At 40.2% G+C, this 25,251-nt stretch overlaps 1 protein-coding gene across 1 annotated transcript in view; it reads right to left on the bottom strand.

The window, feature by feature from the left end:
- slc16a2 (solute carrier family 16 member 2) overlaps positions 1 to 24,535 on the bottom strand; it is a 49,924-nt gene extending 25,389 nt beyond the window's left edge. Inside the window, exon 1 of the mRNA XM_034181132.1 lies at positions 23,985 to 24,535. Coding sequence (XP_034037023.1) covers positions 23,985 to 24,381 — 397 coding nt within the window. The 5' untranslated portion in view covers positions 24,382 to 24,535. The remainder of the gene's footprint in view (positions 1 to 23,984) is intronic.
- Between the last annotated feature and the right edge of the window lie 716 nt (positions 24,536 to 25,251).

The following is a 25,251-nucleotide window of genomic DNA, read 5'->3' as shown; positions in this document are numbered from 1 at the left end:
CATTTTAACAGAAGAGTATGTTAAGAGTATGAAGTTGGAAATTGAAGGAGTGATGAAGAATATCAGTGCATATGCCCCACAGGTTGGTTGCAAGACAAAGGAGAACAAAGATTTCTGGAGTGAGTTAGATGACGTGGTGGAGAGTGTGCCCAAGCATGGAAGAGTGGTGATAAGAGCGGACTTCAATGAGCATGATGGCGGGCATGATGGCAAAGGGAACAGAGGTGATGGGGAAGTAATGGGTAGCTATGGCATCAAGGACAGGAATGTGGAAGGACAGATGGTAGTTAATGTGGCAAAAAGGATGGAAATGGTTTTGGTGAATACCTACTTTAAGAAAAGGGAGGGGCACAGGGTGACATAAAAGCAGAGAAAGGTGCACAAAAGTGGACTACATTCTTTGTAGGAGATCCAAGATAAAAAAAAAAACTAGAGATTGTAAGGTGGGGGCAGGGGAGAGTGTAGATCGACAGCATAAGACAGTGGCTTGTAGGATGACGTCAGAAGTGAAGAAGAAAAGAGCTCAAAGGATCAGATGGTGGAAGCTGAAGGAGAAAGAATGTTGTGTGAAATTCATTGAGCAGGTGAGAGGCACTGGATGGAGGGGGAGGCAATTTTGGACAACTGTACTACAGTTGGACAAAAGTACTACAGATATGGTGAGGGAGACACCTAGGAAGGCACTGGGTGTGACATCTGGACAGCAGAAAGAAGACAAGGAGCGTTGGTGATGGAATGAAGATGTCCAGGAAAGCATATGGAGAAAGAGGTTAGCAAAAAAGTCATAGATGAAGAAAGCAGACAGTAGTACAAGGAGATGCAGCATAAGGTGAAAAGAGAAGCAGCAAAAGCTAAGTAAAAGGCATATAGCAAACTGTACAAGATGTTGAATAGTAAGGAAAGAGAAAAGGACCTGCAACGACTGGCCAGACAAAGGATGTGCAGCAGGTGAGAGTGGTAAAAGATATTGATGCTGACAAGCGAGGAGAGTGTGTTGAGAATGTGACATGTTGGTGTGCGGTGTACCTTTGAGGTAGATGGTGGGTGGCACTAACATGGCCTTGAAAGCCGGAGCGAGTACACTGTGCGTTCATACACACACCGCCTGGCGTGGGTTCCGGGTGGTGGCGAGCTGCGCGCCTCGTGTGCAACTCTGTTTGGGCAAGTGCTACGCCAAACACTGTGCATTCCGGGGCAGAGGTCTGGTCTGTTTGGGGAATTCCTTCCTGGTTGTTGAGTGCATGCGGTCGAACATGCGTTGTGGATTCGGGGCTCTCTACTGTGAGCCTGGGTTACGGGACCTCGTCGTGAATTCCGTCGTGGCTCTCTCCCCCTCCTCCTCCTGTCTATGGGTGTGCACGCTTCCACCGGCAGACACAAAGAACTACGGCTGAGCCGCCACTTCCAATTAAAGGGGCCGTTGTTTTGTTCATATTGGTTTGACTGGTCTTCAACAGATGTGGGCGTGTTGCTGCTCAGAAGTACTGCACCCTCTTCTGGTGTAGTAATTGCACACACCTGGGACCGGATTTGCATCACCTGGCTGATATGTCTGTGCTTTCTTTTTTTAATTTGTGTATATTTGTCCGGTTATTTGGATGGCTTTTTTTTTTTTAATTAATAATAATAAAATAATAATTAATTGATAAATTAATCATTAGATTAATCGATAAAAAAATAATATTTAGGTGCAGCCCTACAACGAAACTAAAAACCATAAAACTAAAGATGAGCGGCAGCGACATCTGTTCGTCTCCTGAGATGATGATGTGGCACTGGGGATTGGGTGCGCATCTCCTAGAGACTGTAGAGGCCCACTTTAGAGTAACAGACTCAAAAATAGATTGGTTTTATGACTCGTTTAAAAAAAAAAAAAAAAATATATATATATATATATATATATATATATATATATATATATATATATATATATATATATATATATATATATATATATATATATATATATATATCTCAATGGAAGTTGTCTTTCGAATCCCAACAGCAGGCTATTCTACCACGTAGGAGCATGGTAGGAAAAGGCTCTAAAACCTACAGACTTCTTTTTAAACCTTGGGACACAGAGCAGGTCCACATCCAACAACTGCAGAGCATGAGGAGGCACATAAGGCTTAACAGGTTCAGCAAAGTAGCTGGGTGAATGTTCATTTAGAGCCTTGTACATCAGCAACAAAACATTGCTGATCCAATGAAGTTGGGATGTTATTTGATATGTAAATAAAAACAGAATACAATGATTTGCAAATCCTCTTCAGCCTATATTTAATTGAATACACCACAAAGACAAGATATTTAATGTTCAAAGTGATAAACTTTGCTGTTTTTGTACAAATATTTTTTTTATTTTGAAATGGATGCCTGCAACACGTTTCAAAAAAGTTGGGACTGGGTGACAAAAGACTGGGAAAGTTGATGAATGCTCAAAGAAGACCTAATTGAAAACAGGTGCCTGTCATGATTGGGTATAAAAGGAGCATCCCCAAAAGGCTCAGCCATTCACAAGCAAAGATGAGGTGAGGATCACCAATTTGTGAACAACTGCGTAAAAAAATAGTCCAACAGTTTAAGAACAATGTTTCTCAATGTTCAATTGCAAGGAATTTAGGGATTCCATCATCTACAGTGCATAATATAATCAGAAGATTCAGAAAATATGGAGAACTTTCTACATGTAAGCGGCAATGCCGAAAACCAACATTGAATGCCCGTGACCTTCGATCCCTCAGGCGGCACTGCATTAAAAACCGATATCACCGTGTAAAGGATCTTACCACGTGGGCTCAGGAACGCTTCAGAAAACCATTGTCAGTTAACACAGTTCGTCGCTACATCTACAAGTGCAAGTTAAACTCTACCATCCACATGCGTTGTGGATTCGGGGCTCTCTACTGTGAGCCTGGGTTACGGGACCTCGTCGTGAATTCCGTCGTGGCTCTCTCCCCCTCCTCCTCCTGTCTATGGGTGTGCACGCTTCCACCGGCAGACACAAAGAACTACGGCTGAGCCGCCACTTCCAATTAAAGGGGCCGTTGTTTTGTTCATATTGGTTTGACTGGTCTTCAACAGATGTGGGCGTGTTGCTGCTCAGAAGTACTGCACCCTCTTCTGGTGTAGTAATTGCACACACCTGGGACCGGATTTGCATCACCTGGCTGATATGTCTGTGCTTTCTTTTTTTAATTTGTGTATATTTGTCCGGTTATTTGGATGGCTTTTTTTTTTTTTGGTTTGCAGAATATGTGGTTTTCTTTAGTTCTGTTCTTTGCCCTGCAGCGGGTCCGTAATCAACTTTTCTGCAGCACGGCTTTGCTTTGAACCTTGAACCAATCGAAGCAGTGGTTCACAGATTGAAGCAATGCTTCGATCTATTGCTTCGTTTATTCTTTCTTCCTTTCGCTTAATTTTCCCCCGCTAAAACCCTAAAGAGCATACGTCTGAGTATTATTTACCTTTTCTATGTTAAACCAACCTGTTATGGTCTTCTGAAACAGTTGATAGATGTATTTTATAACCTAAAAACGGGAGCGATGCTACCGCGTTAGCATGTCGATGGCATTTTCAATGTTAAAAGTTAGCATTAAGCAGTTGCAGCTGTCATCACGTTCGGGTGCATTTGTTTTCAAATTGTAATATTTCTTAAATTTATTTTTGTTTATATATTAATGTAATGATTATTATATACAATATATACTTATTATATACAATTTTAGAGAAACAGACAAAAAGAACCTGAATAGAAACACAACAGAAAATATAAAAGCAACTAACAATGAACATAAATAAATAAATACATACAGAAATAAATGTGTTTCCTGTGAACACCTAGTGACTCTTACACCTCCATTTCATCCCAGTCTTATCTAAGTTTAATGACAGTTTGTTTCGGTCAAACCATATTTTCAATGTGTTAATTTCTTTAGTGATTTCCTCCAGAACTATCTGCTAAGCTAGAAAACTGCTGCATCCTAGTAAGAGCAAAATACTACTGGAATGAATTTGAATAAGGAAAGTTTTTTTTTTCTCACCTAAATGGATGCTGCACTCACTCCAGTTTATCATCTGGAATAGTCCCAGATTGCATTTCAGAGCTTCTAGAACTGAAACATTTTTGTGCATGTGGTGTTGGGGGGTAATTTTGGGTTTCAGCTTTTTTTTTTTCTTTTTTTTTCACCACTTTCATCCCTGAATATGTCAATCGTGATTCGTGAGTCACTTTTATAGCATCTATATCACTCCTGTCTTGTTGCGAGAAAGAAACGAGAATCGTCCTCCATTCTGTTCACACAGCTCCAAACGTTGTGCAGCTCTCTGACGAGTCAAGTTAGAACGATAGAATCCAGCCTGAATTAATAACTTCAAAGCGAAACACCATTTTGTTTTGTTTTTATTTATGTCCAGAGATCAAGGATACAGTGACCAATTTCATATTTATTTACTTTAAGACTCAATGAAATACATAGAAAACCTGTAAAGCCTACTTTTAGTACAAAATTCATGAGGTATCGATAAGGGAATCGATAAGGAATCGGATTGATAAGCAGAATCGATAATGGCATCAATATCAATAAAATCTTATCAATACCCATCCATAGTAAATAAAGCTACCTTTCTGATAACACACCCCTCTTGATTCCACGAACCTAGTGTAGCCTTCTTGGGATAATTTAAATCTGAGTTTTGAATGGTCCTGGGGCCATTTCCCCAGGTGGCGCTGTTAGTTTCTTTTCCTAAAATTAGATCTTTTTCCAAGAAAGAGCACTACAGATGCTGTTCACTGATGGAGAAGTATAGAGAAAGGCAGAAGGAGTTACAATGTGTGTTTGTGGATTTAGAGAATGTTTATGACAGGGTGCCAAGAGAAGAGTTGTGGTATTGTATGAGGAAGTCTGGAGTAGCAGAGAAGTATGCGAGGGTAGTCTAGGACATGTAAAAGGATAGAGTGAGAGCGGTGAGATTCGCAATAGGACTGACACTCATTCAAGGTGGAGGTGGGATTACACAAAGGATCAGCTGAGTCCTTTCTTGTTCACAATGGTGATGGACAGGTTGACGCATGAGCTCAGACAGGCGTCTCCATAGACTATGATGACGGCAGATGACATTGTAATCTGTAGTGAGAATAGAGAGCAGGTTGAGGCTAGCTTGGAAAGGTGGAGATATGCTTTGGAGAGAAGGGTAACGAAAGTCACTAGGAGTCAGTAAAATGTTGTTGACATAGAAAACCTGTAAAGCCTACTTTTAATACACAGAAAATTCACAAGCGGTATCAATAAGGGAATCGAAAAGGAATCGGATCAATAAACTGACTCGATAATGGCATCTATAAAATCTTATCAGTACCCACCCCTAATTCAGACAGGTGTGTGCCTTTCCAAATCATGTCCAATCAACCGAATTTACCCAAAGTGGATTCCAATTAAGCTGTACAAACATCTCAAGAATGACAAGTGGGAACAGGACACACCTGAGCTCAATTTTGAGCTTCATGGCAAAGGCTATGAATACTTATGTACATGTGATTTCTTAGTTACTTGTTTGTTTGCTTGTTATAAATTTGCAAAAATTGCACACAAACTTTTTTCACATTGTCATTATGGGGTATTGTGTGTAGAATTCTGAGGGGAAAAAAATAATTTCATCCATTTTGGAATAAAACTAACATAAAATGTGGAAAAACTGAAGCACTGTGAATACTTTTTGGATGCACTGTAGCTTCCCCCTCCATGACGACTGTACGAAGGTTATTTTTTTTTTCTAACTTCTTAGTTTCAGATGTTTTAAGACAAAAAGTCATGCATAATTAGGAGCATGGTGGCTTTAAGTGACAGCTGCCGAACTGAGTTCCATCTCTCATAGCATCTTTAGTTCAGACACCATTTCATAAATAACAAATTTATTTATAAAGCACATCAAATAAAAAAATAAAATGCTGACCAAGCGTCAGAACAACATCAAACAAAGCTCCCATATCACAGAGTAAAAACAATTAAAATCATAAAAGCTACTTTGTACAAGCAAAATAATTCAAAGACGTAGACACCACCCTGCTCAGAGTGCCGCTCTCATTGGACCGACATCTCTGCTATTATTGAACTTTGAGATAGCTCGCGCCCACAGATTGAGCTCGCCGGACTACTTCTGCAAAACTGCTCAGCGCGCCGCTCTCATGGAGCGACAACACGCAGAATGTGTCTCATCCCAGATAGATCTCTTTAAGTGCAGCTTCTTATTCTGGCTTTAACACAAAGTTAACACCCAAGTCTTTCATTGCCAACTGTAAATGGTAAAACATTCCAATCATATCTTTTTGAACTCTTCCACATCAAACTCCATCATGTCAATGTTTACAATGTGCTTGAGCAATAACAGGTGAAGTTGCTCATAAACTTTAAGTTTCTTAAATATTTATTACAGCCACTCTTAAAACTGAAGTTATCTTTATAATTTTATTACTGGTAAATTTTAGAATTAATGTAAATGAGATATACTCATTATCAATTATCTGGGAACTACTTTTTGCGTTTTGCGCAGGAATTCATCAAGCACATCGGCCGCGGGTGCGTACTAACACAGAATACTCAAACTGTTGTTCGGACATAACAAGAGCGCCCACTTTTAGCTTGTCATAAGCCAAGCTAGTGGCACTCATGAGAGTGTGCGTTGATGCGCAAAGCGTGCGTCGATGCGTTGTGGTCGCACGGTAGCAGGAGTAGCAAGATGGCTGCTCGCGGTAAAAACACGAATGGAGGAAAAGCTGAAGCGAACAAAATTCTGCCAAGCTTATCTAAAGTATGGGAATATTTCAACCAAAGACCTAACCACAGTGTGACATGTAAACTCTGCAAGGTAGAAATGGCTTATCACTGTGCCAAGACGACAGCAAAACAACAACGTAAGTCCTGTTTACTTTTTCCCCAACCAAAAGCATGTTATTATGATTATCAGTGCAAGAAATGTGTTTCTGTTAGAGGTAATGTTAGCCTGAATGTTTATTCATTGTGCTGATATTAAAAGTACTTTCTTCACCGCTGCTGTTTCGTAACGTAACATTACACTGTTTTCTATTTTCTGTTTACTTTAAGCGCACTGTATGAGTGACAAAATGGCTTAAACTAACATTACAGACTGTTGTTACAGTCAGCAAATTAATGTGTCACAGCAATACTTTTGAATTGTAGGTCCAGTATTTTTCTGAACTGGTGTCTGACAAATATAGTCTACTATTATTAATATCATTAACAGCAGTGATGTGGAATTTAGACTAGGCTTTGTGCGTCTTTTTACAGGGTGAGGCAAAGGAGTGTGGAGGAGTTTTATCACAAAAAGAACCTGAATCCATGCACACCCCAGATGACTCCTCAGCTTACTGACAGCATCTCACAGATGATTAGCAAGGACATGAGACCTCTTGCTATTGTTGAAGGCCAAGGCTTTCGTGAGATGATCAACACATTTCACGCAATATACACTTCCTTTTATGTTGCTAAACCAGATTATCAGTGAAGACTGGGCTATTTTTTGTTGCATATTTAAACTTATTACTTTGGAGAGAAGAGGAACACACAGAATACAAAGGCTTTGTTTTTCAAGAGGTACAGTTGATGCAAAAGTTTGGGCACTCCTGATCATTTTCATGATTTTCCTTTATAAATCATCAGTTGTCTGGATCAGAAATTTCAGTTAAATATATCATATAGCAGACGAACACACTGATATGTGAGAAGTGAAATTAAGTTTCTAGTATTTACAGAAAGTGTGCAATAATTATTTAAACAAAATTAGGCAGGTGCATAAATTTGGGCACCCTTGTCATTTTATTTGATTTGAATACATTTAGCACTAATTATTAGAACACAAAATTGGTTTGGTAAGCTCACTGACCCTTGACCTCCTTACACAGGTGAATCCAATCATGAGAAAGGGTATTTAAGGTGGCCATTTGCAAATGTTTCCCCTCTTTGCATATCTTCTAATGAGTGGCAACATGTGAGCCTCTAAACAACTCTCAAATGACCTGAAAACAAAGACTGCTCAACATCATGGTTTAGGGGAAGGATACAGAAAGCTATCTCAGAGATTTCAGCTGTCACTTTCCACTGTGACGAAGATAGTGAGGAAATGGAAGACCACAGGCACAGTACTAGTTAAGGCCCGAAGTGGCAGGCCAAGAAAAATCTCAGATAAGTTGAAGCGAAGGATGATAACAGTAAGTCAACCCACAGACCTGCTCCAAAGACCTACAACATGATCTTGCTACAGATAGTGTCCTTGTGCATCGTTCAACTATACAGCACACTTTGCACAAAGAGATGCTGTATGATGCTGTAATGCAGAGGAAGCCTATTCTGCGTACACACCACAAACAGAGTCGCTTGAGGTATGTTAAAGCACATTTGGACAAGCCAGCTTCATTTTGGAATAAGGTGCTGTGGACTGATGAAACTAAAATTGAGTTATTTGGACATAACAAGGGACAGTATGCATGGCTGAACATAGCATTCCAAGAAAAACACTTGCTAGTAGTAAAATGTGGAGGTGTTTCCATCATGCTGTGTGGCTGTGGGGCCAGTGCAGGTCCTGGGAATCTTAGTTGAGGGTCACATGGATTCCAGTCAATATCTGCAGATTCTTGACAACAGTGTTCATGAATCAGTGACAAAGTTGAAGCTTGTGCCAGGGCTGGATCTTTCAACAAGACAATTACCCTAAACACTGCTCAAAATCTACTAAGGCATTCATGCAGAGGAACAAGTGCAATGTTCTGGAATGGCCATCTCAATCCCCAGACCTGAATATTATTGAAAATCTGTGGTGTGATTTTAAGCGGGCTGTCCATGCTCGCAAACCAACAAACCTGAGATGTTTTGTTAAGAAAAATGGTCCAAAATACCTTAAACCAGAATCCAGACTCTCATTGGAAGCTATAGGACGCGTATGGAGGCTTTTATTTCTGCAAAATGATCTACTAAATATTGATGTATTTTTCTGTTGGGGTTCCCAAATTTATGCATCTGCCTAATTTTGCTTAAATAATTATTGCACACTTTCTGTAAATACTATAAACTTCATTTCACTTCTCAAATATCACTGTCTGTCAGATATTAAATATATATGTCTGATATATTTAACTGAAATTGCTGATCCAAACAACCAATGATTTATAAAGTCTCAGTCCCACCGAATAATAAGCCATGAATAATGAGCCACGCATGGGTGTGTAGTGATTATTCGAGGAATGACCCACGTTTTCATCTATCACGTATCCACTACTAAGGCACCTCTATGTGCCTCTCTGTACCCCACATGTGCCACGTAGCAGCCTCTAGTGAGCCACAACCGACCGGTCATTACAAGCTTGAATGGCTTGTATCAGCCATGCTCAGCCACATAACTGCCCCACGTTGTTGTTGTTGCTACATCTTGAAATTAGCGCCACGCTCAGAGATGATCCTCCTTAACTGAAGATACTGCCTCTAAGAGCCACTCAGAGCCACCATTCTCCACGATAGTTGAATAAACCCTCTTGTTGCACAAAAAAAAAAAAAAACATTCTGTATGGCTGATTATTCATCCTTCATTATTTGGTGGGACCAGGGCTTTAAGGAAAATCATGGAAATCATCAGGGGTGCCTAAACTTCTACATACAACTGTTTTTGAATAAAATCTTGAAATATTAGGAAGGCATGCTTTTTATTTTGGGTACATTTCTTGTCATTAATCTAGTCATTAAAATCATTAGATTAATTGATAAATTAATCATTAGATTAATCGATAAAAAAATAATATTTAGGTGCAGCCCTACAACGAAACTAAAAACCATAAAACTAAAGATGAGCGGCAGCGACATCTGTTCGTCTCCTGAGATGATGATGTGGCACTGGGGATTGGGTGCGCATCTCCTAGAGACTGTAGAGGCCCACTTTAGAGTAACAGACTCAAAAATAGATTGGTTTTATGACTCGTTTAAAAAAAAAAATATATATATATATATATATATATATATATATCTCAATGGAAGTTGTCTTTCGAATCCCAACAGCAGGCTATTCTACCACGTAGGAGCATGGTAGGAAAAGGCTCTAAAACCTACAGACTTCTTTTTAAACCTTGGGACACAGAGCAGGTCCACATCCAACAACTGCAGAGCATGAGGAGGCACATAAGGCTTAACAGGTTCAGCAAAGTAGCTGGGTGAATGTTCATTTAGAGCCTTGTACATCAGCAACAAAACATTGCTGATCCAATGAAGTTGGGATGTTATTTGATATGTAAATAAAAACAGAATACAATGATTTGCAAATCCTCTTCAGCCTATATTTAATTGAATACACCACAAAGACAAGATATTTAATGTTCAAAGTGATAAACTTTGCTGTTTTTGTACAAATATTTTTTTTATTTTGAAATGGATGCCTGCAACACGTTTCAAAAAAGTTGGGACTGGGTGACAAAAGACTGGGAAAGTTGATGAATGCTCAAAGAAGACCTAATTGAAAACAGGTGCCTGTCATGATTGGGTATAAAAGGAGCATCCCCAAAGGCTCAGCCATTCACAAGCAAAGATGAGGTGAGGATCACCAATTTGTGAACAACTGCGTAAAAAAATAGTCCAACAGTTTAAGAACAATGTTTCTCAATGTTCAATTGCAAGGAATTTAGGGATTCCATCATCTACAGTGCATAATATAATCAGAAGATTCAGAAAATATGGAGAACTTTCTACATGTAAGCGGCAATGCGAAAACCAACATGAATGCCCGTGACCTTCGATCCCTCAGGCGGCACTGCATTAAAAACCGATATCACCGTGTAAAGGATCTTACCACGTGGGCTCAGGAACGCTTCAGAAAACCATTGTCAGTTAACACAGTTCGTCGCTACATCTACAAGTGCAAGTTAAAACTCTACCATCCAAAGGGAAAGCCACACATTAACAACATCCAGAAACGCCGCTGCCTTCTCTGAACCCGAGCTGATTTGAAATGGACAGACGCAAAGTGGAAAAGTGTGCTGTGGTCTGATGAGTCCACATTTCAAATTGTTTTTAGAAATCATGGATGTCGTGTCCTCCGGACAAAAGAAAAGAAAGACCATCCAGATTATTATCAGCGCAAAGTTCAAAAGCCAGCATCTGTGATGGTATGGGGGTGTGTTAGTGCCCATGGCATGGGCAACTTACACATCTGTGATGGCACCATCAATGCTGAAAGGTACATCCAGGTTTTGGACCAACACATGCTGCCATCCAAGCAACGTCTTTTTCAGGGACATTCCTGCTTATTTCAGCAAGACAATGCCAAGCCACATTCTGCATGTGTTACAACAGCGTGGCTTTGTAGTAAAAGAGTGTGGGTACTAGACTGGCCTGTCTGTAGTCCAGATCTGTCACCCACTGAAAATGTGTGGCGCATTATGGAAGCGCAAAATATGACAACAGAGACCCCAGACTGTTGAACAACTGAAGTCGTACATGAAGCAAGAATGGGAAAGAATTCCACCTACAAAGCTTCAACAATTAGTGTCCTTACTTCCCAAACGCTTATTGAGTGTTGGTAGATGGAAAGGTGATGTAACACAGTGGTAAACATACCACTGTCCCAGCTTTTTTGAAACATGTTGCAGGCATCCATTTCAAAATGAGCAAATATTTGTACAAAAACAATTAAGTTTATCAGTTTGAAAATTAAATGTCTTGTCTTTGTAGTGTATTCAATTGAATATAGGTTGAAGAGGATTTGCAAATCATTGTATTCTGTTTTTATTTACATTTTACACAATGTCCCAACTTCATTGGAATTGTGGTTGTAAAACATGACAGTAGTCAATTCTGGAAGACACAAAGGTGTGAATTAAAATTTCTGTGGGTGCCATAGAGAGGATGTCAACACTGCAATGTTACGGAAGTGAAAATGGGCTATCTTAACAACCTCTGTAATGTACAATTCAAAAGACAATGACTGGTGAAAAGTCACACTGAGGTTTTGAACTTTTTCACTTTGACGATTCACACAAGTCTCCAAGTGACAATGTTAACTGGCCAGAAAAATGTCTCAGTCTGGCAGGGCCAGCGATGATCATCTCAATCTTCCCTGCATTCAACAGCAGGAAATTTGTTGACATCCAGTTTTTTTACTACAACCACACAAGTAGGGATGGGTATTGATAAGATTTCATCAATATTGATGCCATTATCGATTCTGCTTATCGATCCGATTCCTTAGCGATTCCCTTATCAATACCTCTTTTTGTACTAAAAGTAGGCTTTACAGGTTTTCTGTGTATTTCATTGAGTGTTAAAGTAAATAAATATGAAATTGGTCACTGTATCCTTGATCTCTGGACATAAATAAAAATAAACAAAACAGTGTTTCACTTTGAAGTTATTAATTCCGACTGGACTCTATCGTTCTAACTTGACTCGTCAGAGAGCCGCACAGCATTTGGAGCTGTGTGAACAGAACGGAGGACGATTCTCGTTTCTTTCTCGCAACAAGAGAGGAGTCCCAGTTAGTAACTTTAATCCGCAAAAAAAGTGACTCACGATTGACATATTTAGGGATGAAAGTGGTGAAAAACAAAAAAAAGCTGAAACCCAAAATTACCCCCCAATGCCACCTGCACAACAATGTTTGAATTCTAGAAGCTCTGAAATGCAATCTGGGACTATTCCAGACAAACTGCTGTGAGTGCAGCATCCATTTAGGTGAGAAAAAAAAACTTTCCTTATTCAAATTCATTCCAGTAGTATTCTGCTTTTACAAGGATGCAGCAGTTTTCTAGCTTGGCAGATTAGTTCTGGAGGAAATCACTGAAGAAATTAACACATTGAAAATATAGTTTGACGGAAACAAACTGTCATTAAACTTAAATAAGACAGGGATGAAGTGGAGGTGTAAGAGTCACTAGGTGTTTACAGGAAAGACTTAATTTCTGTATGTATGTATGTTCATTGTTAGTTGGTTTTATATTTTCTGTTGTGTTTCTATTCAGGTTATTTTTGTCTCTTTCTCTGAAATTGTATATAATAACTAATCATTAGACTATTAATATATAAACAAAAATAAATTTAAAAAATATTACAATTTGTAATACATTTGACTCTTTTACGACAAAGGCTTATTATACAGAAAAATGCACCCGAACGTGATGACAGCTGCAACTGCTTAATGCTAACTTTAACATTGAAAATGCCATAGACAAGCTAACGCGTTAGCATCGCTCCCGTTATAAAAGTTATAAAATACATCTATCAACTGTTTCAGAAGACCATAACAGGTCGGTTTAACATAAAAAAGGTAAATAATACTCAGACGTATGCTCTTTAGGGTTTTTAGCGGGGGAAATTAAGATACAGCGAAAAAAAATGAATAAACGAAGCAATAGATCGAAGCACTGCTTCAATCTGCGAACCACTGCTTCAATTGGTTCAAGGTTCAAAGCAAAGCCGCGCTCAGAAAAGTTGATTACGGACCCACTGCAGGGTCCGTAATCAACGTAGAAAAATGATCATTTTCCTGATAAACACCCTCAAAAACAACGGCCACTCTGAAGGACCGATAACGGAATCGTTAAGCAAAAAGCTTATTGATGTCTGTGGATCGAAGCATTTCTTAACGATACCTGAAAAGGAAGCAGTTCTCAATACCCATCCCTACACACAAACCTCCAGTTTTGTAAACTGAGACACACTGCCTCCAGAGACTGGCCTATACACTGTGAGGTCATCAGTATAACAATTGAATTCAATTCCATGAATCCGAATAATCTGTCCCAGAGGTGCAACATACAGAGAGAACAACAGGAAACCTAAAACAGAATCCTGAGGGACCCCAAATTTTATAGCTGAGAATTCAGATGTGCCATTGTAATGAACACAATACAACATCAACAGACTACAGTAATACTAAAGATAGTCACTTGTTTAATCCTTGGTAGCAAAGGTTTTGTTACTGAGCTGGTAGGTTTTACAAAATCTAAGATACTCATTTAGACCAAAATGGGGAAAAAAAACAAAAAAAAAAAACAGCCGCACAGCGTTTAGAGCGGTGTGAACAGAACAGAGGATGATTCTCGTTTCTTTCTCGCAACAAGACAGGAGTCCCAGTTAGTAACTTTAATCCGCACAACAGTGATGCAAATGTGCCATAATGATTACTGATTTGCAAAATGACTACTTGGTATTATTAAAAAAATATTTCTGGTCCGGTGAGGTTTGTCCTGGGCTGGCGGCCTGCAAGGCCTGTACTATTATAGGGGAATTCCAGCTGTGCCATTCTACCACGAAGCTGCATAGCTGGTGAAGAAACAGACAAATGCTGCACAACATGAAGTTTCTCTAACATCAGCCATATAAACCTCTATTTTTTTCAGAGCTGTCATGGGTGTCTTTCTGGCTTCCCTCACTTGTCTCTTTCTTCTCGGGGGCATTCATTTTGAGAATAACCTATTTCAGACAGATTTACCATACAGTTATTTCTTAACAATGGCTGTAAATGAGCCCAAGACACATATGTTTGTGTATCTGCTCCTGACCCGTCTAAAGAAAATGGCTTTTAAAAGTCATGATTTGCAATAACAACAATCCTTACACCTTGTTTGTCCAATCACTTATGGCCTCTGAAAATTAAGAAAGTATGCATAGAAATGACTAACTCCTACATGGTTAATGTGATATTTTGTTAAGCCCCTGGAGGTCCACACTGCAGGTACCTGCTTCATTTCAACTACATTGGTGTCATGTACAGAGAAAATTAAAAAAAAAAAAAATGTCACTCACTGGCCAACTTATGAACCTGGCTGCAAGATTGGACTACAGTTTAGTTTTGTTATTTTTTAGTTTTAACATTTATTTTACACCTTGACAGTTTTGTATGAGATGAACTCAAAGATCTAAAACTTTTTCCACATACACAATATCACCATTTCCCTCAAATATTGTTCACAAACCAGTCTAAATCTGTGATAGTGAGCACTTCTCCTTTGCTGAGATAATCCATCCCACCTCACAGGTGTGCCATATCAAGATGCTGATTAGACACCATGATTAGTGCACAGGTGTGCCTTAGACTGCCCACAATAAAAGGCCACTCTGAAAGGTGCAGTTTTGTTTTATTGGGGGGGGGATACCAGTCAGTATCTGGTGTGACCACCATTTGACTCATGCAGTGCAACACATCTCCTTCGCATAGAGTTGATCAGGTTGTCAATTTTGGCCTGTGGAATGTTGGTCCACTCCTCTTCAATGGCTGTGCGAAGTTGCTGGATATTGGCAGGAACTGGTACACGCTGTCGTATACACCGGTCCAGAGCATCCCAAACATGCTCAATGGGTGACATGTCCGGTGAGTATGCCGGCCATGAAAGAACTGGGACATTTTCAGCTTCCAAGAATTGTGTACAGATCAATCAATCAATTTTTTTATATAGCGCCAAATCACAACAAACAGTTGCCCCAAGGCGCTTTATATTGTAAGGCAAGGCCATACAATAATTATGTAAAACCCCAACGGTCAAAACGACCCCCTGTGAGCAAGCACTTGGCTACAGTGGGAAAGAAAAACTCCCTTTTAACAGGAAGAAACCTCCAGCAGAACCAGGCTCAGGGAGGGGCAGTCTTCTGCTGGGACTGGTTGGGGCTGAGGGAGAGAACCAGGAAAAAGACATGCTGTGGAGGGGAGCAGAGATCGATCACTAATGATTAAATGCAGAGTGGTGCATACAGAGCAAAAAGAGAAAGAAACAGTGCATCATGGGAACCCCCCAGCAGTCTACGTCTATAGCAGCATAACTAAGGGATGGTTCAGGTCACCTGATCCAGCCCTAACTATAAGCTTAGCAAAAAGGAAAGTTTTAAGCCTAATCTTAAAAGTAGAGAGGGTGTCTGTCTCCCTGATCTGAATTGGGAGCTGGTTCCACAGGAGAGGAGCCTGAAAGCTGAAGGCTCTGCCTCCCATTCTACTCTTACAACCCTAGGAACTACAAGTAAGCCTGCAGTCTGAGAGCGAAGCGCTCTATTGGGGTGATATGGTACTACGAGGTCCCTAAGATAAGATGGGACCTGATTATTCAAAACCTTATAAGTAAGAAGAAGAATTTTAAATTCTATTCTAGAATTAACAGGAAGCCAATGAAGAGAGGCCAATATGGGTGAGATATGCTCTCTCCTTCTAGTCCCCGTCAGTACTCTAGCTGCAGCATTTTGAATTAACTCAAGGCTTTTTAGGGAACTTTTAGGACAACCTGATAATAATGAATTACAATAGTCCAGCCTAGAGGAAATAAATGCATGAATTAGTTTTTCAGCATCACTCTGAGACAAGACCTTTCTGATTTTAGAGATATTGCGTAATGCAAAAAAGCAGTCCTACATATTTGTTTAATATGCGCTTTGAATGACATATCCTGATCAAAAATGACTCCAAGATTTCTCACAGTATTACTAGAGGTCAGGGTAATGCCATCCAGAGTAAGGATCTGGTTAGACACCATGTTTCTAAGATTTGTGGGGCCAAGTACAATAACTTCAGTTTTATCTGAGTTTAAAAGCAGGAAATTAGAGGTCATCCATGTCTTTATGTCTGTAAGACAATCCTGCAGTTTAGCTAATTGGTGTGTGTCCTCTGGCTTCATGGATAGATAAAGCTGGGTATCATCTGCGTAACAATGAAAATTTAAGCAATACCATCTAATAATACTGCCTAAGGGAAGCATGTATAAAGTGAATAAAATTGGTCCTAGCACAGAACCTTGTGGAACTCCATAATTAACTTTAGTCTGTGAAGAAGATTCCCCATTTACATGAACAAATTGTAATCTATTAGACAAATATAATTCAAACCACCGCAGCGCAGTGCCTTTAATACCTATGGCATGCTCTAATCTCTGTAATAAAATTTTATGGTCAACAGTATCAAAAGCAGCACTGAGGTCTAACAGAACAAGCACAGAGATGAGTCCACTGTCCGAGGCCATAAGAAGATCATTTGTAACCTTCACTAATGCTGTTTCTGTACTATGATGAATTCTAAAACCTGACTGAAACTCTTCAAATAGACCATTCCTCTGCAGATGATCAGTTAGCTGTTTTACAACTAACCTTTCAAGAATTTTTGAGAGAAAAGGAAGGTTGGAGATTGGCCTATAATTAGCTAAGATAGCTGGGTCAAGTGATGGCTTTTTAAGTAATGGTTTAATTACTGCCACCTTAAAAGCCTGTGGTACATAGCCAACTAACAAAGATAGATTGATCATATTTAAGATTGAAGCATTAAATAATGGTAGGGCTTCCTTGAGCAGCCTGGTAGGAATGGGGTCTAATAAACATGTTGATGGTTTGGATGAAGTAACTAATGAAAATAACTCAGACAGAACAATCGGAGAGAAAGAGTCTAACCAAATACCGGCATCACTGAAAGCAGCCAAAGATCCTTGCAACATGGGGCCGTGCATTATCCTGCTGCAACATGAGGTGATGTTCTTGGATGTATGGCACAACAATGGGCCTCAGGATCTCGTCACGGTATCTCTGTGCATTCAAAATGCCATCAATAAAATGCACCTGTGTTCTTCGTCCATAACAGACGCCTGCCCACACCATAACCCCACCGCCACCATGGGCCACTCGATCCACAACATTGACATCAGAAAACCGCTCACCCACACGATGCCACACACGCTGTCTGCCAACTGCCCTGAACAGTGTGAACCGGGATTCATCCGTGAAGAGGACACCTCTCCAACGTGCCAAACGCCAGCGAATGTGAGCATTTGCCCACTCAGGTCGGTTACGATGACGAACTGGAGTCAGGTCGAGACCCCGATGAGGACGACGAGCATGCAGATGAGCTTCCCTGAGACGGTTTCTGACAGTTTGTGCAGAAATTCTTTAGTTATGCAAACCGATTGTTTCAGTAGCTGTCTGAGTGGCTGGTCTCAGACGATCTTGGAGGTGAACATGCTGGATGTGGAGGTCCTGGGCTGGTGTGGTTACACGTGGTCTGCGGTTGTGAGGCTGGTTGGATGTACTGCCAGATTCTCTTAAACGCCTTTGGAGACGGCTTATGGTAGAGAAATGAACATTCAATACACGAGCAACAGCTCTGGTTGACATTCCTGCTGTCAGCATGCCAATTGCACGCTCCCTCAAATCTTGCGACATCTGTGGCATTGTGCTGTGTGATAGAACTGCACCTTTCAGAGTGGCCTTTTTTTGTGGGCAGTATATGGCACACCTGTGCACTAATCATGGTGTCTAATCAGCATCTTGATATGGCACACCTGTGAGGTGGGATGGATTATCTCAGCAAAGGAGAAGTGCTCACTATCACAGATTTAGACTGGTTTGTGAGCAATATTTGAGGGAAATGGTGATATTGTGTATGTGGAAAAAGTTTTAGATCTTTGAGTTCATCTCATACAAAATGGGAGCAAAACCAAAAGTGTTGCGTTTATATTTTTGTTGAGTGTATTTATGGTGCCTCCACATCCACATCCTTCAGTGGCTGAGGAAAATGGTGTAACACAATCTGCCTTTTATTAATTTTTAATTTCTTTTGTCACTTGCTTTAATATTTTTCTGAAAATCTTGTTCACTCCTCAAGGCTTAATAAATGCTCAGAATAATCAAGGTCAGCAGAAAAGTGTGATTAGTTATTACATCACACTTTTCTGCTGAAAAGTGTGATGTAATAACTAATCTTAATTTATTTCCAATCCTTTCCACTTTTTGTAAAACTGTGTGCACATTAATTTAACTTAATTAAGCGATGATAACTGTTGTAGTTGAGGTATTCTAATTTCACCTGTTGAAGCAAGGTAGCTCTAAACTCAGCGCATTCACATAATCCTTTCACACATGGGAACACCAGGCAGTCAACATTTAAATCCAAAAACTGGCGGGAATGAATTACTTTGCAAGTAGAAAACAAAAAAGGATAAAGTCAGACAAAATGCTTTGATAAAGGCTGAGGGAACCATAATCCATAATAGAACCATAATCCCTTCCGATGTCCTGTTCTTAACCTCGGATGGTGATTGCGGAACTTGCTAGGCTGTAAGAAGAACACCCACTCCTATTCCCGTGCTCTGGTTCTTTCCACTGAAACTAGGACAAATTGTTTCACTGCACTGCACAAGCGCCAAAGAGCTTAGAGGCAGTACTTTTCACAGACAGAAACTTACTTACATAACTACTCAGTTCTTAATATGATTCACAACTACAAAACCAGAGACCAAGGCTCTCATACAAAACCCTATCAAGTGGGGGAAAAAAACTCTCTACAGATTTATTCACCGACAATAAAATGAATGCCAACTTCAGTGCAGTTTTAGGTTTTCAGTCACTGGGTGCTCCTAATTAATCTGCATGAATAAGTTTGAACCGGCTGATTCTTTGAGAGTACCGCCCTTTGTGAAATTCAACATTTTGTCCGCTTTCCATCCTGTTTGTTTCTCATTTCCTTAAGGCTGTGTCTCAAAAAGGGACACGGTTTATGAAGAGAGATCATAAAAGAAAGAACACAATGGTTTATTTATGCGTGTTTGGGGAAACAGTCTGGGTGCACTTTTACTTTGGGTACATTTTCAGAAGCCCACTGTGGAAAAAGTCATTGTTGATTTGAGGGATGGGGTGTTGGGTGCCACATTTTAGGCACATCATGCTCAGTTTGCACTGTGGCACAATTTCATTTGAGTTAGAATAACAGTGATGTTAATGAATAGATACCAAGTACACTGTGGGTAAATGTCAGTTAATCATTTATGTTGTTCTGTTAAAGTGATGACCAATTCCAACAAGGAACATTTTTAAAATGTGAAAGGGACATGACATGCATTTGAAGGATTATATGTATGTGAGCAAAATACTGAACAAGTGAAGGTACACATATGTCAGAGTACTTGTGACAGGGATAATATGTGTTTGTAAGGGAGCACATGTTCTGCTCAGTACGCAAATCAGAAACATCCCAGAATCAGACCTAACAGAATTCTACTATTGTGCAATAGCTCCAGAAGGGAACAAAACAGTGTTTCTGAAGAGTAAATATTGTTCAAATTTTAAACCTTTGTATGCATTTTGCGAGGCTTTTTTTTTTTTTAAGGACTAGACTTAACATCTACCGAAAGCAACACTCTCCATAGCCAGCAATCAGTGCACCCTATTGAGGTTTCAAATCCCGCAAAATCTTGCGAGATCTCAGAGAAGTGGCTTTCACTGTGAGATGTATATTATTAGAGGTGCCAGAAAAAAAAAAAAAAAAAAAAAAAAAAAATCGATTCACATCCGAATCGCGATTCTTATTTATTAAGATTCTGAATCGATCCAAAATGCCCAAGAATCGATTTTTAAAAAGCATTTTTTAAACATTTTCTTGCTTACTCGCTGCGTGTACTGTTTGTCAGGCAACAGCTTCTGTACCGCAGTGTCCCCGCGAGGGGAGGGTCCGGTGTGCTCCAAACATTCGTGAGCTGCAGCTCAGCATAGCATACGAAGAGCTAATTCAGCCAGCACCGTCTTGGCTGAAGGCAAACGTTTGAGCGCATTTTGGATTTTATCATTTGTTGCGTAAGAAGGAGCTTGACATGACTTAAGCAGTGTGCAAAATCTGCAAAATGAAAGTCAAGTACTTCGGAAACACTTCAAATCCACAAGCTCGCATGCGACGCTATCACTAAAAGAAGTGGTCTCTGCTGACTACTGACCAGCATTTCGCTAAACTGCCAGCCAACTCTGAACGAGCAAAGCAGATAAGTAGATTTACATCTAGAATCACTTGATTAACCTTGTAAAGCTGCATTTTCTTAAACATAAACATTTTTTAAGCAATATAACTATTTCTCAGAGCTCTTTCAATCGAAAATCGATTCTGAACCGAATCGTCACCCCGAGAATCGGAATCAAATTGAATCGTGAGTTGTTGTACAATTCATATATTATATATATATATATATATATATATATATGATCTCCGTAGCTGTTTTTCCTTTTTTAAAATCCAAGAAGGTTGCTAGGCATCAGAGATGTCACACTGAGAAACTTATTCTAAACGAAAAAAACGTGCGGTGTCCTTCCATAAAATAGAGTTTCAGAAGTGTATAAAATTCTGAGGTTGTCAAAAACACTCTAAGTACACATACGCATTACGTCAGTATATGTGAGAGGGACAACACGTGTGTATGAAAGACAAACACTGTATGTGAGAACAGCAATGAGAAATGCCGTAATGTGAGTGAAAGCATGTATGTCAGAGTACATGTGAGGGACAACACACATATGTAAGATACACTGCATGTGTGAATTAAAGCATATGCATTTCAAAGTGTATGACTTACATATAATCCGCGGGCCAACATGGGTATACGTGTTGCCCCCCCACAACTATGTCCCATTAATGAAACTGAATGTTAACATTGAAAATTTTGGGATGCACTACCTGTTTTTACACAACAAATAGACATACCCTATAATCGCCATATTTCGTAAGGCAAAAACACCAAAATTCTTCACTGAGGTATATAAGGTTACAGGTTATGCAAATATTGTTGTAGTTCAGATACAATAGCACAACAGCAATGTCTAAGGTATTCTTAGTGCAAAACAATGTTAAAATTAGGGCTGCAGATATTGATTATTTTAGTAATCGAGTATTCTATCAATTAATTGGATAAAAAGTATTTTTGTGTTATTAAACATCAATAGTCCAGTTCACTCAGGCTGCACCTGAACATGAGCACAGCGGTGCGACGATTTACATAAACTGACCCAAACTGACTCCAAATATGACTAAATTAAGTACTTTTATTTATTTTCGGAAATGCGCTCCATTCTCAAAACAGTACATGAATCGCCCTCCCTCCCTCCCTCTGTCTCTTTAGAATGCTGAAACAAAAAACAAGAGATGTTTAAATATGTTTGTGAGTTGTGCCAATTTTTTTTGGGGGGGGGGGGGGGGCCATACAATGGACTCTGAACTTTAAGATCTGATGTTTCGAGTCCTGAAGAGGCAGCAGTGCGTCCCGCTGTTCGTCTACAAAGGCGAGTGCCATTTTAAACAACTGTGGTTCGCTTTAAATGCGCACTGCGGATTTCAAGTGAACCTCAGTCTATTTCAGATGATCAGCGTGGACCCTCTTTCTCTAAAAAAGGCTTTATTTTACTCAGTGTGTCGTGTTGGAAAACTGTAGCTTTTGATGCTACATTGATTAGCTCTTACATAGTCTTCTTGTTTTTTTTTCTGGGGACATTATAGTGCCACACACAGGCCTGGCATATATACTACAATGTTAAACAGAGCTTTGAAGCACAGAATTTACCTCAAAGCTCTGTTTAACATTGTATCTCTCTGTTTAACATCACCCCAAAATGACCAATATTTGCCCTTGTCTAACTCCGGCGAATATCGGTTATTTTGGGCGACTGGGCACGGACGGAGAGCCTCTGAAAATGCGTACCGCATGACAACTGCATGTTATTTGCATTATTATCACTTACTGAGATACAGAACATGTGGAATCACATTAACAATACTTAATGTCATTTCAAAACGTACAACAGCCAGCAAATGTGTACATAAAAAGTTGGCTCACTTTAACTTTTATCATGTTGGCTGGTATCGCGTTGCTCTCCAAATTCACCAGGGCATCCTCATAAAGCTCAGGCAAAGCATCAGGCTGCTTTGGCTGCTGTTCACTGTCGTACTATCCATGATAAAATCGTCTGGAATATCCATATTAGGACCAACACACACTTCTCGCCTTATGTTATCGTCTGCAGACAGTTCTTGGGTTGCGCCTGCTATGACGTCATCACTTTATGCACAGCGGGTGAGTATTGGGATACCCGCCCGCTACTGCGGGCAGGTATCGACAGGTAGCGTAAATGTAAATCTATGCTACCGGCCCACCAACACCTCAGTAAGTGATAATAATGTCCGATACAAGACCACAGACCTCCAAAGTGACTGTCCCTCCTTCAACGCACAAAAAAACCACAGAAAACAATCCAGCATGCATTGTGCATATTAATTATATGTCATACCATGAATTGTGTGGCATGTTACACATATTTGCGGGAGTCATATTTTTTCTACATAAGTATGAAACCTAACAATTATGGAGTACCTATATTTGTTTCATAAAAAGAGGTAATATGTTAAAACACTTCAACATTTTGACATTGTTTTACGCTAAGAATACTTTACATATTGCTGTTTTGCTGCTGCGTTTGAACTACAATATTTGCATAACCAGTAACCTTATATACCTATGGAAGTAAATGTGGGCCATCAGAGTTTGAATTTTGAAGGTTGAATGTTTTTAGCATCAAAATCAGAGTTTGAAGGTTGAATGTTTTTAGCATCAAAATCAGAGTTTGAAGCTAAATTTCTAAGGTTGAATTTGTTTAGCATCAAAATATTCAGCCTGAAAAACGTCAACCTAAAAAAAAATTTAAAATTAAAAAAAAAATTCAACCTCAAAAAATAGAAAAGCAGGGAGAAGCAATCGATCCCTGTCATTCAAGTCACAGATACTTCCATAAACATTGGATGACTGAGACAGGGATCAATTGCTTCTCCCTGCTTTTCTATTTTTTGAGGTTGAATATTTTTTTTTTTTTAGATTGAATTTTTTTTAGGTTGAAGTTTTTGAGGCTGAATAATTTGATGCTGAACAAATTCAACCTTAGAAATTCAACTTCAAACTCTGATGGCACAGATTTACTTCCAGTGAAGAATGTTGGTGTTTTTGCCTTACAAAAAAAAAAAAAAAAAAAAAAAAAATGGCGATTATAGGGTATGTCTATTTGTTGTGTGAAAACAGGGAGTGCATCCAAAAATGTTCAATGTTAACATTTGATATCATTAATAGGACACCATAAGGCTTCAGAAAAACATAGGTTCATAGAGTGGGGGGGCAGACAAACACTGAACCACAGCCAAACAACACGAAGTTCACAGTCACTCACCCACTTTGAACTGGGACGTCTGGTCCTTGGGGTCTGCGTGCTCTTTCACCAGCATCATGTGCAAGATTCCAAAAGAGTTTTGAATCCCAAAGATTGATCCATTGCACCAGGTTGCTGCGAAAACCACCAACCAGCCAAAACCTCCTTCGGGTGGCACGAATCCGACTTCGTGTCCCTCCGCCTGCACATCGGACTCGAATTCAGACCCCGGGGAGAGGGGCGGCTTGGACCCGTCCTCGGTAAAGTCCACCGCGCAGTCTTCGTGTGCGGTCTTAGTCCCGGCCGCTGGCCTCTCCGTGTCTCCGTCAGCATCTCTGCGGTCCATCGGTGGCTCTGCAGCCGGCGGAGACTCGCCGCTGGACGGCTGCGCCTGCTTGTCTAAGCCGTCGGTCCCCATGCTGCTGTGGGCAGTGTGGACGAGAGGCTACTGCGCGCTGTGTGCGCACACGCACGAGATGTGGGTCACTGGCATTAGAGTGATTTGAATAGCAGATATGATTGGTCTGTCAAAATGTCCAGCACAGGGACACTTTTAGTGCGAGACTCGTCCACGCTGCTTATGGAATAAGTCTGAACGTAAACTTCAGCAAAAGCCCAAACCCGTGATTTTCAGACGCCTCATTCTGACCGGGAGTCCGCTTTTATCCAGGAATCAGACACCGCCCATTTCGCTTTATGAGCTTAGCCTTGTATTAGACTGAAAGCGTATGTTAAATGTTGCGGTCTTTCCTCCTCTTATCCTAAAATCAACCCGGGGAATCGGCCGCTCAGCCTCCGCTCCGTCTCCTGTCGTCAGTCGGCCCGGAAACAGTCCCCCGACCGTAACAAACAAAGGAGCGCGCTCTTCTCCTCCTCTTTCATCGGATGTTTTTACACGGGGTAAATGTTAAAAAAAACAAAAAAAAAAAAAACAAGCCTGTGTGGTTTTTGGAGATTGTCTCTTCTGTGCCAACAGGGAACCGACACGCCTCCCTCCTCCAGACCAGCCGCGCGGCTGGAACCAATAATCGCTCCGTCACGGCTGCGGGACAACTTTACGCTTCGCGTATTTTCGGATTCACGGAAAGAGCCGAGTGATTTCATAGGTTGGAGACGAAGACCTATGAGTGACGTCACGCAGGCGTTGTAGTTAGGCTTCAATAGCAGCATGTCACCACTAAGTGGGGCTACAACTTTATGAGTATTCCTTAACTCTATGGAATATTCAGATCTCAGAAGAACACGTGTTGCACTTTGAAGTGATTATTGTTTCTGATAAATATCACTT

Source organism: Thalassophryne amazonica, chromosome 11 (genome assembly GCF_902500255.1).
Source record: "Thalassophryne amazonica chromosome 11, fThaAma1.1, whole genome shotgun sequence".
NCBI classification, from domain to species: domain Eukaryota; kingdom Metazoa; phylum Chordata; class Actinopteri; order Batrachoidiformes; family Batrachoididae; genus Thalassophryne; species Thalassophryne amazonica.
Note: the sequence above shows the minus strand (reverse complement) of the source record. Positions and strands in the feature narration are given on the sequence as shown.